The sequence below is a fragment of the Dysidea avara genome, chromosome 4 (genome assembly GCF_963678975.1).
Source record: "Dysidea avara chromosome 4, odDysAvar1.4, whole genome shotgun sequence".
NCBI lineage: Eukaryota > Metazoa > Porifera > Demospongiae > Dictyoceratida > Dysideidae > Dysidea > Dysidea avara.
In genome coordinates this window covers 45,802,059-45,817,615 of record NC_089275.1, presented here as the reverse complement: position 1 = coordinate 45,817,615, position 15,557 = coordinate 45,802,059, and the positions used below count along the sequence as shown (strand labels likewise).

Sequence of the window (15,557 nt, the reverse complement as noted above, 5' to 3'; positions counted from 1 at the left end):
CAGTGCAATGTGTATTCACACACGGTGCAATGTGTATTCACACACGGTGCAATGTGTGTTTGTTGTATGTGTGGTAACCCCTTCCCTATCACCCATACCACACACAACTACAATACATTCCTATCATCATCATCATCCATATACACACACACAACTTGGTACACTGGTTCATCTACTGCTAGTGTTGAACTGCATGAAGTATTGATCTGTTGGTTGATTGGTGTATACCTCTTTGTTTAACTGGTGTATCCTGGTAGTTAGCACATGGGGGATTACAGTGTTGACTTACTACTACACTAATGACTTACTTTACTTTTTGCTCAGCTGCCAATCTTTTGTTCTGCTCAACAAGATTCTTTGCTGCTAGTTTCTTCTGCCTGTTCAATTGATTCTCCAGGACTAGTCCAGCCCTTGCCTCTGCCACTCTCCGCTGATCCCAGTCTGCCTCGGTCCTTTGTTGTTCACTGATCATTTGCTGTATACATCATTTGTGCTATGACCAGTACGGGTTGTGTAGTGTACCTGCTTCTCATCTCTCTGGAACTGTTGAGTTCTTCTCACTTCTTCAACCTGTGCTGGACTCATTCCCTTCCACCTGTCTGGAATCACCCTAAGTGTGGTATATGTAAAGTGTATTGGTTATCATTTGTGTGTGTTTGTGTCCCCTGTTCTTGAATTACCAGTATGCATACAATTTCTGTCTTGCTCCAGGAATGAGCAAGGGAATTCAGTGAAAAGTGTGTAATATATGTGTTGCGTAATGCAGTTTGTGTATCCACCACAAACACTAGTTCACCTGTGATTACCAAAAGCACTGGTGGCACATGAAGGATTCTCTGTCAACATGTTCCCATGAATGTTATTGGCCATCTCAGTATAGTTGTCATCCAGTTCCTGTGTTCTCTGTAACTGATCTGATGCCTTCTGCTCCTCAACCTTCAGTGAAATAATTATGGAAATAATAAACTTCATTATTATACCGTATAGCCTAAATATTTCGAGATTGAGCAATGTTGCTAAAAATTTTTGCAGATTTACAAACACTCCCAAAATGTATTAGACTATATGGAGATCTAAATATTTCAAGGGTAAATTTTTTGCTAATAACACTCAAAACTGCAAAATCAGCAAAAATTTTCCCCCTCAAAATATTTAGGCTATACGGTACTACATCTAATACTGAATAAATCACAATCCCACACACTTTTGCAAAGTGAATTTTAACAGTGAACATTGTCTGACTGTTCTAATGTAAAGACAGTGCTTAGTTGGGCATGTGCTGTCTGCTCATGCTCCTTCAAATTACAGGCTACACTGGACATAATGTTAATTAGGGACTAGAGGCTCATCCTAGAATTTAAGGGCATAAGATCTGCTCCAACACATTAATACACTCTAATAGAACAACCAAATACATTCTGTAGAAAACTTTTATATCAATATACCATATTAATTTTACTCATATAAACACTCAATAATTTTGATCTGGCCTGTACATTAATAGGAGACACCAGGTGTTTATTTTGGATAAGTCAAAGTGACACGCTGGCGTTTAAATGAATTTTGAATCGTGGTGGAAAACCATTATTGTAACTAAGCTTAGTGAACCTTTATACAGTGTGTTGATTATTATGTGATTACTTCATGGTTCTATACTTTATGTTAACAAGTTTGAAGAAACACCAGCAACATGCACAGCCACTAGCAGTGGACTTCACTCTATAGCGTTTCTTTGTGAATTTATTGCTTTTAACTATTGTATTGGATGAGTGTTATCAAACTACGGCAGCACACAGCCAATTTGTCTGAATCACTATAATTATTATCTCTACTATTACGTACCATTTTCAAGTTCTGCTGTTTGGCGCTGACATTCAAGTTACGTCTGGTCTGTTCCTCAGCAGCAGCTAACTATACACTACACATTACACACATAATCATATTATATAGCCTAACACACCTCTGAGGCTCTTTTATCCAGCTCAATAGCCTTCATGTCATACAACTGGTCAGCTTTTCTCTGCTCATCTAACAATCTCTGCTTCTCACCAATTTGTTGGGATGTCCACTCTCTACAGATAATTTAGATATCGTAACAATCGTGTGTACTTGTAAATGGGGCCATACACCCTAGCTAGATACGATCAATTGTTACATGGCTAGTTGCCACACTGCTGAGTCTATTAATTACTTCTGGTACACGGGTACAACTTCAGGCAAATTGCTACACTTGGTTGAATGTTTTCACAGACTATATTTACTGGGCCTGCCATGTTCACTCTACCTTTCTTGCTCCTATAAGTATAGCCTACCTACCACCATCATATCAGTCGTGACATTGTTGAAGTTGGAGCTAAATTGGTGGTGAAAATTTTGTACAGCCTTAACCACTGACAAGCTACGGTGACTTGAAACTATACAACATGTTGTATTATGTGAGAAAATGACACCCAATCAGGTCACATAAGATGGGAACAATTAATTACCTCATTTGTTCTTCTTGTAGTTGTTTACGTTGTTCAAATGAGAGATCCTCTCCTTGAAACAATTGTGCTCCACTTAGTGAACACCTTTGATCAGCATCTGACACCTTGTGGGGAACATGTCACTATGATGTAATAATTATTTTATGTTGATTGGTATAATGAGTTTAATTTGGTAGATTAAGTGTATCCATCAAAATCTACCAAAATATTGATTTCAACGCTTTGTGGGTAACACCAAGTACATACAACGAATTAAATCACCAAATACAATTCCCACCAATTAAACTATGTACATAGAGCTAAGAGCTAAGGCTGATACAGTTTGGCATTATGCCCATCTATGTAGTAAACACATTAAATTACAGTTGACAAATTGTATGGCCAGTGTCCTCTAACCAGCTTGATCAAACACAGTATACTAGTGCCTGTTGGCTAGAACATTTGCAAATAAATGATATACCATCATAAAAAATAGTGACCCTCACTATTTTATATTATGAGCTATATAAGTTACAATAGTTATACCACTAACCCTGGCTGGTTTATCTTTCTTCTTATAATCAGGATCATTGAGGTCAAACTCTTTCCTATCCTCAACACGTTGATACTCACCACGATACTTCACTAGCTCCTGTATAACAACAAACCGAACACAGTAACAGTTTGATGATGCAGATCATGTGATACATGGTCATGTTGAGGTGATACCTGATAGCTAAAAATAAACATGACCGGAGATGTGTGAAGAGCAGGCTTGCTTTATCAGAGTAGACTTTCAGTGAGCCAGACTTCCAGACTTCAATACCAATGTACACAAGAAAGGAACATACGAGACCATGTGCTTATAAGAGGGCCTAGGGAATGTATGCCATATCTTCAATGTTAGCTAAGTCAATTAGCAAGTGAGCAGATTCTAAGGTCTGGTGTATTGGAGCCTTTCTTGAGGTATCAGCTTAATATGAGAGGTACCATTATACTCACCTGGTTTAGTTGTTTCACATCTTTCTGTTGTCTCTGGTCCAGTATTTCACCAATTTGATCATGACGTACCATCTCCTGAGCTGTGTGACCAGTAGATTAGGCAGTGAATTAACAAACAACCAAAAAAAAAAAAACACTTTCAAGCAATAAAGTTTTTGAGGTTCACTAAACTTTACAATTATACATGTTTGTCAGAAATTTCTACAAGATTTTACCTTTGGGCCACATAATATTATAATTTTACCACCATAAGACATGAAATTTTTGTGGATGTTAATTTTTGGCAACACCTGGAAATTTCGCAGCCCATGCAGGGCTGAAGTCTCAGTACACTCGGTACATGTGATGTCATTTTAACGCCTTGTTTTAAATATGTGAGACCCAGGCTAGCTAGGCCTTTATTCTAAACCATGAAAATGGATCCCTTGCCAACTATTTGGAAATCCACACACAAATTCTTGCTCTACAGTCACACATTACTGCTCACCAAAGGCGTCATTACGTTGTGACTCCAGACCATTCAACAAGTTACGTTCCTTGACTTGATGTGATAATGCATCCACGTCAACCTGTCAGGTAGTCATAGCAACTGGTTAGTAACCTCATGTATTTACACACTAGTGAAAAATACCCCTGAAATTTAATTAGAGGTCTATCTTTTAAAATGCTATCCCATTGAACCTATAAGACTACCGAGGCCTGTTAATACAGGTTGGGGGTATTTCTGCCCAAAATTAAAGACCGCACTTTACATTCAAAACACGGTACGGGTGCACTTCATTTGAAGTTTTCTTACGCCTATTATTCGCTGTCTGGCGTTAAATATCCTACTCTGTCGCTGCTTCTCCATGATTCTTCGCCTTTCAATGGCAGCCGACTCCGTCGGGTCAACAGCTAAATCAGTTTTGTACATGACGAGCTAGTCTTATTGCTCTCTGTTTGTTGTCACTATGGTAACAGTGCATCACGTGTACAGTTTCACTAAGTATCACGTGACTAAGTGTAATCGCTTGGTCGGGGCGTCCTCTCTGTCTGTGTCCACTCTGTTACAGTCATGAGCGACAAAAAGCAGCAAGAAGGACAGAAAAGATAAGGGAAGACCGCGATAATCACTGGTGCGGATGGAGATCCCGTACGGCGCGATTGTTTTCCTAAGAAGGAGCTCGACTCAAGGGCTCTTGTATCGGGACTTGTACTGTGTGACCTTCCCAGCTTAGAGTTTTAAAAAGCTAGTAACAGAACTGGGTGGTCAAGGTGTAGTCTATGCCTGTGGTGACGTCAGTAGTCACACAGTGTTGGAAGATGTGAAGTAATCAGTACAACGAGTTTGGAGGAGCAGTTGACTTCTCAAGCTGCTATATATTAGGTACCACCAGGTCCACTGAATGAAATTGATGACGAGCTGTTCAAAAAGACACAAGATGTTAACTTATGGGACATTCCTTATGATGAAGTATGGAGCTATCACACAAGATGATTGAAGCGGGAAAGGGAGACGTCATTGTTAATGTGTCTAGTCAATTTGGACTGGTAGGTTGCGTATTGTGCTTCAAAGTTTGCAGTCAGTGCGATGAAAAAAGAGTCTTACCCACCTTGGGCCTATAGCCCATAGGGTTGTGTGTACATATCCAGCAAATCATTCCAGTCCATGATGTAACTATTGATACATATAATCCAGCCATTATGTTGTGACATAGAAACTGTATACAAAATTTGCTGCAAGAATGATTGTGGGACGTGCTTCTTAATTTTTATTTAATAAATGATATGCCAATCAGGTATGATGCCAATATTTCCTCCATACGGTACTAATAGTTTTTCACTTGATATCTGTCTTGAGTACAAAATGGTTCTACAAGTACACCAAATTAAGTTAATTTTTGTAAGAGCAAGTTAGAATGTTATACCATTCATAATAACAGGTGACCAACTGAGCAAAATCGTGGTGTTTTCATGGCAACTCAAATTCAAAATGCACACAATGTGCTAATGCAATACAGTCTTGTTTTCTGTACTAGTTTTTACAAACCTCTGGCTATCCAGAGTGATGGTTTAGTGACTTGGCACAGTTATGTCACAGGTGTAGTGAAATAGTATGGAAACAAAACAGTTTGATCAGTCAGCTTCGTCTTCACTCAACTTATGAAACAAGATGTACTATCAACACCACTGAAGAACTATGTAACATACTGAACTTTTGCATATAGAATGCCTGGATGGTTAATATCAATTAATATAGCCAACCATTGGCAAACCACTGACATTTCATTCTGTTGTTTCTTTGAGCAAGTTTTTTTCTCCACAGGTTAGGCCACTCCAAATATTTTCTCTGTTTCCTGTCCTGGGCTCAAGCATATTTGCATGCGGGCGGGCGGGCGGTTCATTTCCATTATTTCATTATAAGATTGGCAGCTTTTCAAACCATTATTTACCTGGCACAACCATAAAAAGCTGCATAAATGCATGCTTAACTTCACCTTAAGCTTGTTCCTTCCTTTTTAAGTTGCAAAAATAACACAAACATGAAGTTTGTGCCGACTTGATAGCACTACTGAAACGTGAGCTGACATGGTTTCAAGTGAGCCTGTCAGTATGCAACAATAACCGGAAAATAATGGAAGAATACGGAATAATGGAATATTTAGAGCTGACAGTAACTAGATGCGGGCGGTGGACGGGAAACAGAGAATTTATTTGGAGTGGCCTTATATATGTCAACAAATATGATGCCATAGGTGATAACTAGAAAATTTCACTGCTGTGGTAGACACATTTTAGTATAGCATACGTCATCCGATTGTGACATGTTTGCATGCATGCACCGTACAACAGAAAATTTTGATTGGAAGAAATGAGAGTCAATTTTTGAATTTAAAACAGGAATGAGCATCTTAATATGTAATTATATATCACTGTGTAAGCTTCTTAAGCAGTACACACTTATATGATTTTATCACCATTTGTTTTGTCACTGATAAAGTGGGGATCACGGATTTGTCAAGTTTTTTTTGTCAATACTTTCTGTTGTACAGTGGCATGTTTACTTGTATTAATCTACTGTTGAATTTGTAAAAGTTTCAGTTCCACAAGAAAAGGCTTTTCCTTTGCAAGTTAGTATAATTATGTATTTGGTGTAGTGTATGTATATATATGTATGTAGTGTGTGTGTAGACATTTTTTTGTGTGAAGGCATTTTGTGTGTTTGCTTTCTGTGACATTCCAGGACTTCTCTAAGAAGGGCTAAGCATTATACGCTATGGATAGGTAGCTTTAGTTAAAGTCCTTATTTCTCAGCTATATAGTTCTCCACCCTTGATGCTATAAGTGACTGCTCTAGTATATTTTGTTACCTAGTACATGTACTATTGTAATAAATATGTGGCCTATTACAGTAGTTTAGCAGCTCTGTATGAGGTCATTTATCTGAACTTGAATAGTTTTGTTGGTACATAGGTAATGGAGTTCCTACTGTGTAATCATTTACATTATAGTAATAAATGACAGATCTGTTCAGTAGTGTAATAGTCCGTTTATACGCTACACGTTTCACAAGGACTAACGTAAGGATGGAATCAGTGATCATGAGTCACTTCACTCACTTGTGACCAAATGTAAACTGTGATGGAGTAGTTATTGATCAATGTATGAAGATATCACTGTTGAGTGTGAAACTCTAAATACTAGAAAAAGTACTGATAGCATCTTATGTGGTGACTATTAGGGTGGGCGTTTGTTCTATTAGAGTAAAATTGTGTTGTGTGAATTAGTATATACCTTGGTTGGTCTGAGGAATAAAGGAAGGGGTGGATAGAGGGCACTTGTCAGGTTGAACGTTGCATGGTATAATATTTGATCATGAGTGATTGGCTTTACTAAAGGTTGTGGATAAGCAGAAGCATTTTGGGGACGAATTTTATGGAGCCAATAACTTTAAAAAAAAATTGTACCTATATTATATTATGCAGGATAAAGAAGTGCAACTGCACTTTTACCATATGCATTTTTACACTTGCTTCCCCTACAGTTTTTCCTGTAGTGATTCTGCATGTTTTATTGCCCATACAGGGTAATACATCTGATGCATCAGTTTGGTGAGATGAAAGGTGGCAAATACCATGCTGTTTCTAAGGAAGCATCTTGCATCACTGCCTGTTGATGGAGGAACACTTGCTTAAATTTGTACTTTTGTAGTTTCATGCATTTGAATTGTTATTAGTGCTTTACAAATATAGCAATGTTATTTACAGGGCCTGGCAACTTTGATGTAGTTTTGTCAAGGTTCACTTCTTTGCATATCATGCTGTTCTCAAGATGAGTCAAGAGACAGTGACCATAAATCCTAACTGCGCATGCAGTGGCGTAGCCAGACTTTTCGCCATGCCTGGGCAATGGGTGGGCAAGCAATTTCCCATGCAACACACGTACACATGCCCATCTTCATATGGACATCAATATAACATTTTTAAAATGCATTATGTATCATCCTACACTACTGCATGCAAGATGACTAATATCAACCTAATAGAAGCGAACACCTAGCTAGCTATTGGCCTTCTAACATTACATCTGGCTACATGTGTCTTAATACCAGACTACAAAGATTCTTGAATTAAAGCACGAGGCGCTCTATCACGTGATGACTATGCTCTGCCACTACAGTTGTTAGCCTAGAAAAGTGGAAACAAAAAGAAAAGAATTGCTGACTGAACAAGTACTCCATACCGTTTGAACTGAGCAGTATCCACACGGATAGATGAGTGCTAATTTCACAAATACCTCTAGACTGCTTTGCCTCCCGAGTTTTTACCACACCAATAGCTACCGTGATCACTTAATCCAAATGTAAACCGTCCATTCTTTGTCTTTCACTCCTTGCGACAATGCTGCACGTTTTTTTTTGTAATCACGTGATCTTGCTTCTATTTATTGCCTCCTCTATTTGTACACAATCAAGTTACTCGTAGGGAAAATCCCTTGGATAAACCCATCTCTGTTTAGCCAAAAAGAAGGAAACCATCGGCGAAAATGGCATGGTGAGTGTTGTATAAGTTGTGCTATACTTATTCTTGTACAGTGACTAGTTAAGTAACTTTAGCAAAATCTCGAGCTATCCAGCCCACGTCTTTATAATTACTCTAGGAGCTGATGGTGGGGCAAAGAAGTCTGATGCCCGGGCAATGCCCTGGCTTGCCCGGGTTTGGCTACGCCACTGTGCGCATGCCTTGCTTGTCATGCAATATTATCCACAAGTACAGTAAATATAATTAATAGTGTACTATACTAAAGTGCTATAACTACTAATATTTTGTTTGAATGTGATATAATTGTAACAGTATAGTATGGGTGGCCATGACTGAAGCTGTACGTAATGCACTGATTATAATATTATAATTAGTTTACCCAATTTGCTTTTTTTTCGTTGTAAAATAATTTTCGTATGCAAAATTAGTACGAAAATTTTGATACAAGATCGGACTACTCTAATAGAACAGTCATTCACGTAAATCATACGAAAATATTTTTACACGAAAATTTTATCACGAAAAATTGCACGAAAATAAAGCGAATTACGGTATCTGCTAAATTTTTAATCTAACCAATTGATTATAATTAGCTTCATGATTATTTTGTCAACTGAAATTTACAGTAATCAGATTGTTTCACAATTGCAAGTAGTAACCTAGAGCAAATAATAGTAATGCAATCCACTCAATTAATTGGCTATAATTATCTCATTACTTCAGCATGATCATCTGATTAATGCAATTTTATAGCATGCATAAATTCACACCTCTGATTGGTTTGTTATCTCTTATTGTTTTGAAATAAATGATCTTGAGAGCAAGATCGAGTATAGACAAGCTTTTCTGACACAACTCCAGTACTGTGTTGATAATTATGTGCTAAAACGTTTGGTCCGTTGCATCACTTATATTGCCATCCCACAATAAGCAGTTTCTCTGTCAGAGTACTTGAATGAAATGTATGACTTCTATTAGATCATGTTGATCTGTTGTATAATTGTTTTGGGAAAGTTAACTGGATACCGGAAACTGGTATATAAAATCCATAGAACTGTCACCAGGGGTAGATTCAGTACATACAGGAATCCAAGAAGAGGGGTTATCATGGTGTGATTGTTCTATTAGAGTTCATAAGCAGTTGCTCTCAATAAATCTTTTTGGCATGTGACTGTGCTGCTTTTAAGTTGTGCGTTCTACTGTGCAGTACCTTTACGATTTACTTTATTTTTATAGCTTCCTATGGCTAGCTTGCCATGTACCATTTCAGTGCAGTCACATGAGTCTGAGGTATATGTAATTGTATGTTGTACGTAGTTTTGAACATGCATCTTAATGATGGTTTGCACTTTCATTAATAATTGCCTGAATGCTTTATTAAAGTATCTTGATAATATTATTGAGAACGATGTTGCACTATCATGTTAGAAACCATTAATGTCAGTCAGTGTCCTGTTTCATGACGGATCTCAATTCTGGAAACTTAAAGTTTCAAAGTAGACATAATGTGGTAACATTTCTTTTATGTACAGAGAAATGATATGGATACAGGATAACTAAAGGAGAGATAGGTGTCATCTTATACCATGGAAGGACTAGTATATAACCCATACGACGGTAACAAGTAAAATCCCAGCTAGACTTCCCCTACTGTGTAAGACAAGGATAGTTGGTTCCCAGTTAATACCAGACATCCATTGATGATACAGCTTGGCAGGCTGCTTCCCCAGTAGACACCAGTCCCCCTACAGCTGGTATATACACTGAAGCAATGTGAGTAAACTTCCGTGCTCAAGGAAACAATAACAATGGCACCTGGCATTGAACCTGGACCCTTTTGATTATCAGGCCAGTGCTCTAGCAACTTGACTATGATGCCTTAATGGACACAGAGCTGGATGGATACATTTGTTGTATCTTATGTTCATGTTGGTAAGTATTATTGTATTAGATATTTAATCAAATTTTATTTCTATGTAGAGGACCTTCGTTCCAGATATAGCTACTCTACAGAAAGAAAGCATGTACCTTACGGATTGATTTGTGACTATAATTTCATATTATGAAATTTCAGATATTTGTAAATTACATTCTGATTTAAACTTCATCAGCTTTGATTATACAGTCCATGGATACAGTAAATTAATGCATATGATTATACAGTGTGTTTGTGAATATACAGTTACGCAATATTAACTTTATGTTACTATAGTGCCATATTCATTTTATCAAACAGGTCTAAGAGGCAAGGCTACAGAACACCCAACACTTATCAATCAAATTATTTTACATGAGTTGTGAGAGTGAATGGATGTCTAAAACAAGCTCACCATGTGTCAAATTTGGACATGCCTGAAATTTGATTGTCACAATAAATAAAATTTTATAACTCCGCGGTTTACTATAGGTAAACTGCCAGTACATAACTTGAAGGTTTTCTCCAACAGTAAACCAATGATTTATCACTTGGTAAATATTCGTACTGTAATCTACTGTGGTAAAACTGACACTGGTTTACTGCACCGGTAATCTGAGGGAGACCTTTTAGTTTACTACATATAGTAAATTTTGAGTAAAACAGCCCTCTTCAAGCAGTGTATATAAATCTAGGAAGTCCTATCCAGCATGTTACATATTTCAGAAAATGTATTAAATGCATGTATGCAGGGGTATTAAAAAGGCAAGTAGTTGTAGAGAAGCTGTATTTATGCTAATTGCATCAAGGTGGGTTTAAAGAAGGCATAAGGATATTCTTTTATAGAGTGTATAGAGAAAATAATTCATGAGCACCCTACTGCTATAGTACAGTCATCATAATGCTGTGCATATAAGTCAGTTATTACTTCAAACTTGGTACTGATTTATATACTCATTTAAACCATTCAGATACAACATTGACTTCTAAAGGTCTCACTGTAAAACTGAGCACAAGACTGCATTAACCAAAACAGTTGTCTGGAAAACCAAACAGTTGTTTGGAGTTCAGCATGACTATGCATGAATTACAGCAATAGCAGTTTTATTTACTGTAGAAAAAATTTTATGGTTACATATGTTTCAGAGATATAGACAGCAGTGTGAATTTGACTGCCCTGTTAAGAATGCACATTATAGCATCTTGGCAACTTTTTCAGGTTATGCAGAATCTGGATTTTTATTCTACTGAAGCCATGCATCATAGGAAAAACAGGCATAGGGCTTCAGTGCGACATATATATGGTACATATTTATAACCTCTAGCAGTGGAGTAAAACTCTTGACAGCAAACTTATGATGTAAGTTTTAAATTTAGCCTTATCAATAATATTGCTTCAAAATGTGTGTGAGATAAATGAGTGTTCAGCTACACCACCATACATATGTTGATACACCTCATCAGTTTCATCCTCAGTCTAGTTCCTTATGTTTTTGATTGTGATTTACTGGACCAAAGCACTGAATTTGGTACAATGACGTCTTACGGTATACAGAGTGATTTCAGAAGGGGTGCCACTGTGAACTTGCCCTGCACCCCTTTGTACGACAGCTATGTTGGACAATCCGCAAAATTAAAACCTATTATATTTACTCTATTGAATAAGTTGTCTTTTCCTTAACACATTCCCAATTTTAATAAATCCTTTTTGTGAGTGAGCAGTCCATAACATCTCATAATCAGTTTCATTGAAATATTATGGCTCTGTATAAAGATATATAGCTTAAACAAAACTACACATTTAACGAAAATTAAAATCGCTAAAATTTGAACACGGTTATTCATGAAGAATTTTCAAATAATTAGCCTGTTACTTATTTCCCATTGAATTCCATGTACATGTTTCCACTACAATTGCTAAGTTCTGCACACAGAGCACCACCTGTTTACCAAATACTTCACCTCCTGGGTTCCAGAATTACACTATATTTTACACATTTCTATTTCCTAACAAAATTCACTTTAGCTAGGATTCTAAGATCTTTTTGTGCACCTTTGAAAAAAAAAAATGAAACTTGCCGCATAGTTTGTTTGTTTAAAAGTTAGTTTTAAATAGAGAGCCACACCACCTCTAATTTATTGACCTTTGGTGACCTTACATCCACTTTAATGCCTAAAATTAGTCAGATTTTCACCCATACACAATTCAGTATACACTATAGTTTAGTTTCAACTTAATACTCTTACTCGAAAGAGAACATTAACATTTCCATAGCTTGCACTAAGTTATAAGAGCAAAAGTAGTCCTATTTCTGCTCGTAATATAGTACTTATACATGCTACAGATTGCATTTCTGAAACTATTATTAGAGCCTGAGTTAGTGAGTTAGATATGTGGTATTATTCACGCCTATGGCTACCTGTACTAGGAGACCACTTCTGTATACATTCAAGAGATGTACAGTAGCGTACGCATGTCATATAGTAAAACACTGCTTGTCCAAATCACGTTGCTAAAATGGTGATAATGCCTATAGGATACCCAGTACACTCAAACATGCAATATTTTAGTTATCACCCTTCTCCTTAACTTCAACTGTTACTTATGTATATAATAATGTTGTCACAGTAACACTACCACATTCTATGTGCACCCTTAATTGTTGCTGTATAGTATGTCAAGGATTATGTTGGTGTGTCATGATTTGGTAGTACAAGGAGCTGTCATGCAGCCTTATTGACAGTACACAATAACTATATGTGACCAGATTTTACAAAACCGATCCAAATCGCACATCAGGCAAAATCAAACTAACACCACCAGTGGATAGCTACACTATCGTACTAGTATAGCTTTGACACTCAAACTATACTCGAAGCTGGTCTCAACAGACGTCTTTTCTGGGTGGTGTGTATAGCTCGAATGGCGGTTTTAGGCCTTGTGAAGGACCTGGCTTGGCAAGAATCAGTGGTCTACTGGTGGACAGGCTGATAATGTTGGCCAGACGTTTTTTCAGTGGATTTTGCTACATATCAACCACTAGGGAGCCAGCATACCCTGTAATCTCGTCGCTGGACTCCAATCGTGGTCTGCCTCCATTTTGAGGTCTAACCCTTGGCCACCCCGCCACCCCTTTGTGAACACTCGTGATACTACTTCGCTTGTCCAACAGCTCAGATTTTCTATCTTATTTGGCAGGAAACTCTACAAGCAGCTACAAGTGGCCTGAAAGGTAACAGATTGATGCATCTTTAGTGTAAATTTCATACACGTGCTTGCTATCCTTGGAGAGTTATGCTGGCTTGAATTCTCTAAAACCGTTTGTCTCAAAACTTCTAATGTGCGATTTGGATCATTTTTCCAAAATCCAGTCACATAATATATTAAATTCAAATAAGAAAACTTGCACTATAAGTTTCTACATTATTTTAAAGATATACAAGTCACATCATGCACATGTTTTGGTTTTAAACCTGCATGCACCACAACTGATAGCAATAGGGTATATGAGCAATGTATCAATTTTACATGCACCTAGTTGGGTCTGTAGAATATACATACGTTTTCTTCCATATGCACTGGATTATAACTTAGCTATCACCCATCATATATTACAAAGCAGTAAGACAATGCCCAGTAAACATGTACTTTACTTAAAAAATGGCATTGAGAAAAAGATCATGCTATGCTGCAATACCATAAAAATTGTAGACACTCAGAGAGGTTGCTTATGTTGAACAATTGCAGTGAAATCTCTATAATTCCAATGTGCATGTAATCGGGACAGAAAAATTGTGTGAAGATGTCGAATTATCAATGTAATATCACACATACAAAGTTTTCTTGGTGCAGCAGATTACAGATCATCATTCTGCATTAGAGCTAGACATGTAGGATTCAAGAGATTTCATTGTAGTAGCTTTGATAATAAACATAAGGAAAAAAATTTTAGTTGCACTTAGGGCCCAAACAAACTTAGGTAAATTCGAAGGTTCATTCGAACGAACGAACAAACTTAAGCTATCCATCTTGTGGTGCTCAATATAATGATGTCGGGGAAGCTAGACATATGGTATTTGGCATATGTGTTGATGGTTTAGTGGTGGTCACAGGCCATGATATTTTAAGGTTTCTATGTGGCACCAATCACTTGTCTCAACTGTATAGCAGTAGTAAAATGTATTTAAAACCTAATAACCACAAGTATTTTTACTTGTGGTATTCAATTTCAAGTTTTCTCAGTAAAACTATTGAGTCAGTATAACTGCATGTGTGTGTGACAAACTTTTGAGACATGCATTTAACATTTGATTTATAATTTGTAAACAGGAAACAGCTCAAGTTCGAAAGATTCGTGAACTTTAGTTGATGAATGTTCGAACCCTGACAATCCAAGTTCGTTTGGGCCCTACTTTAAACATAGCATTTAATCTAGAGAATTGTATTTCCTGAACATAATAGTGCTAATAGAAGACTGGCTACAGGCCTGTAGGCAGGTGGGTTTCTGAAGAACCCCCTCTTGAAGAAAAAGGTCCACAATTTGAGTTAAAATGTCTAGTAAAAAGGTCCACTATTTCAGTAAAAAAAGTCCAGTATTGAAGTCCAACAATTCAGTAGTGAAAGTCCCTGAAATGTCACCAAATTCTGGCAGCCTTTTCAGTCTGTATTTTCAATTTTTTTCCTAGTGGAACATACCTCCAGACTCCCAAGCTACACTACACCTTTTCATCTAAAGAACCTACCCAGATAAAAGTCTGACTATGGCCCTGGGCTAATAAATAAACCTGTATGCACACATTCAGCTTATTAACTATGATCAGTAACTGTACATAAATTTTATAGGCAGTAAACAGATAAGCTGGCAAAGATTAACGCCAAAGATTTTCCCGATCATTGCTCTCTGAAACCTATAAGGTTGACCTTGTTTGCCCCAAAGGAGATAAAATATCCAGTAAACAGATGTTCTGTGTACAGTGATTAGCCAAAGTAGTGGAAATATAGACATGGTTTTTGATAGAAAATTAATAAGAAGCTAATATTGTGAAATATCCTCAAACTAGCTTTATTTGTGACTGAATTTGACAAAACAAGGCTTCGACGCACAAAGCTTTGTTAGGAGATATGGCGATTTTAAGGAATCATTGTGTAATAAC

At 37.1% G+C, this 15,557-nt stretch overlaps 1 protein-coding gene and 1 long non-coding RNA gene across 2 annotated transcripts; one reads left to right on the top strand and one right to left on the bottom strand.

Annotated features, from left to right (window-relative positions):
- Positions 1-108: 108 nt before the first annotated feature.
- On the bottom strand, positions 109-4,449 carry LOC136252421 (RIB43A-like with coiled-coils protein 2). Its single transcript, XM_066044851.1, has 11 exons — positions 4,264-4,449; positions 3,955-4,036; positions 3,468-3,547; positions 3,019-3,117; positions 2,487-2,590; positions 1,961-2,072; positions 1,843-1,911; positions 797-936; positions 523-610; positions 309-475; positions 109-250 (listed from the first exon to the last, which is right to left on the bottom strand). The coding sequence occupies exons 1-11, from the start codon at positions 4,378-4,380 to the stop codon at positions 169-171; spliced, it is 1,140 nt and encodes a 379-aa protein (XP_065900923.1). The 5' UTR covers positions 4,381-4,449; the 3' UTR covers positions 109-168.
- A 3,949-nt stretch (positions 4,450-8,398) lies between these two features.
- Positions 8,399-10,694, top strand: LOC136252424 (uncharacterized). Its single transcript, XR_010699551.1, has 3 exons — positions 8,399-8,500; positions 10,021-10,420; positions 10,469-10,694. It is a non-coding gene; the product is annotated as an uncharacterized lncRNA (long non-coding RNA).
- The last annotated feature ends 4,863 nt before the right edge of the window (positions 10,695-15,557 follow it).